At 60.2% G+C, this 1,064-nt stretch overlaps 1 protein-coding gene across 1 annotated transcript in view; it reads right to left on the minus strand.

The window, feature by feature from the left end:
* Positions 1 to 740: 740 nt before the first annotated feature.
* The window catches only part of MFAP2 (microfibril associated protein 2), a 15,201-nt gene continuing 14,877 nt past the window's right edge, over positions 741 to 1,064 (minus strand). Inside the window, exon 8 of the mRNA XM_031062974.1 lies at positions 741 to 1,058. Within this exon, the coding sequence (XP_030918834.1) occupies positions 741 to 1,058 (318 nt within the window). The remainder of the gene's footprint in view (positions 1,059 to 1,064) is intronic.

Raw genomic sequence — 1,064 nt, forward strand, 5'->3', positions numbered from 1 at the left:
GGGCTGATCCATGGGATGGAGCTGGGGCTGATCCCAATTCATGGGCTGGGGCTGATCCCAATCCACGGGATGGGGCTGCTCTTGATCCATGGATTGGGACTGATCCCGATCTGTGGGCTGGGGCTGATCCATGGGATGGAGCTGGGGCTGATCCCAATTCATGGGCTGGGGCTGATCCCAATCCACGGGATGGGGCTGCTCTTGATCCATGGATTGGGACTGATCCCGATCTGTGGGCTGGGGCTGATCCATGGGATGGAGCTGGGGCTGATCCCAATTCATGGGCTGGGGCTGATCCCAATCCACGGGATGGGGCTGCTCTTGATCCATGGATTGGGACTGATCCCGATCTGTGGGCTGGGGCTGATCCATGGGATGGAGCTGGGGCTGATCCCAATTCATGGGCTGGGGCTGATCCCAATCCACGGGATGGGGCTGCTCTTGATCCATGGATTGGGACTGATCCCGATCTGTGGGCTGGGGCTGATCCATGGGATGGAGCTGGGGCTGATCCCAATTCATGGGCTGGGGCTGATCCCAATCCACGGGATGGGGCTGCTCTTGATCCATGGATTGGGACTGATCCCGATCTGTGGGCTGGGGCTGATCCATGGGATGGAGCTGGGGCTGCTCCTGATCCATGGGTTGGGGCTGATTCCAATCCATGGGTTGGGGCTGCTCCTTCAGGAGCTCATCCTGATGGGAACGAGCCTGGTGCTGGTGCTGGGATGGGGCCGGGCTCATCCCAATGGGAATGGTCCTGGTACTGGGAAGGGGCTGGGCTGGTTCCAGGGGCAGGGAGGTGTTGGCACTGGCCACACCACGGAGGTGTTGGTGCTGGTGTTGGTGTTGGTGTTGGTGTTGGTGCTGATGTTGGTGTTGGTGCTGGTGTTGGTGCTGGTGTTGGTGTTGGTGCTGGTGTTGGTGCTGGTGCTGGTGTTGGTGCTGGTGTTGGTGTTGGTGCTGGTGCTGGTGTTGGTGTTGGTGCTGGTGTTGGTGTTGGTGTTGGTGCTGGTGCTGGTGTTGGTGTTGGTGCCAGCACCAGGGAGGTGTTGGTGCTGGTG

This window comes from Geospiza fortis, unplaced genomic scaffold (assembly GCF_000277835.1).
Source record: "Geospiza fortis unplaced genomic scaffold, GeoFor_1.0 scaffold4, whole genome shotgun sequence".
Taxonomy (NCBI): domain Eukaryota; kingdom Metazoa; phylum Chordata; class Aves; order Passeriformes; family Thraupidae; genus Geospiza; species Geospiza fortis.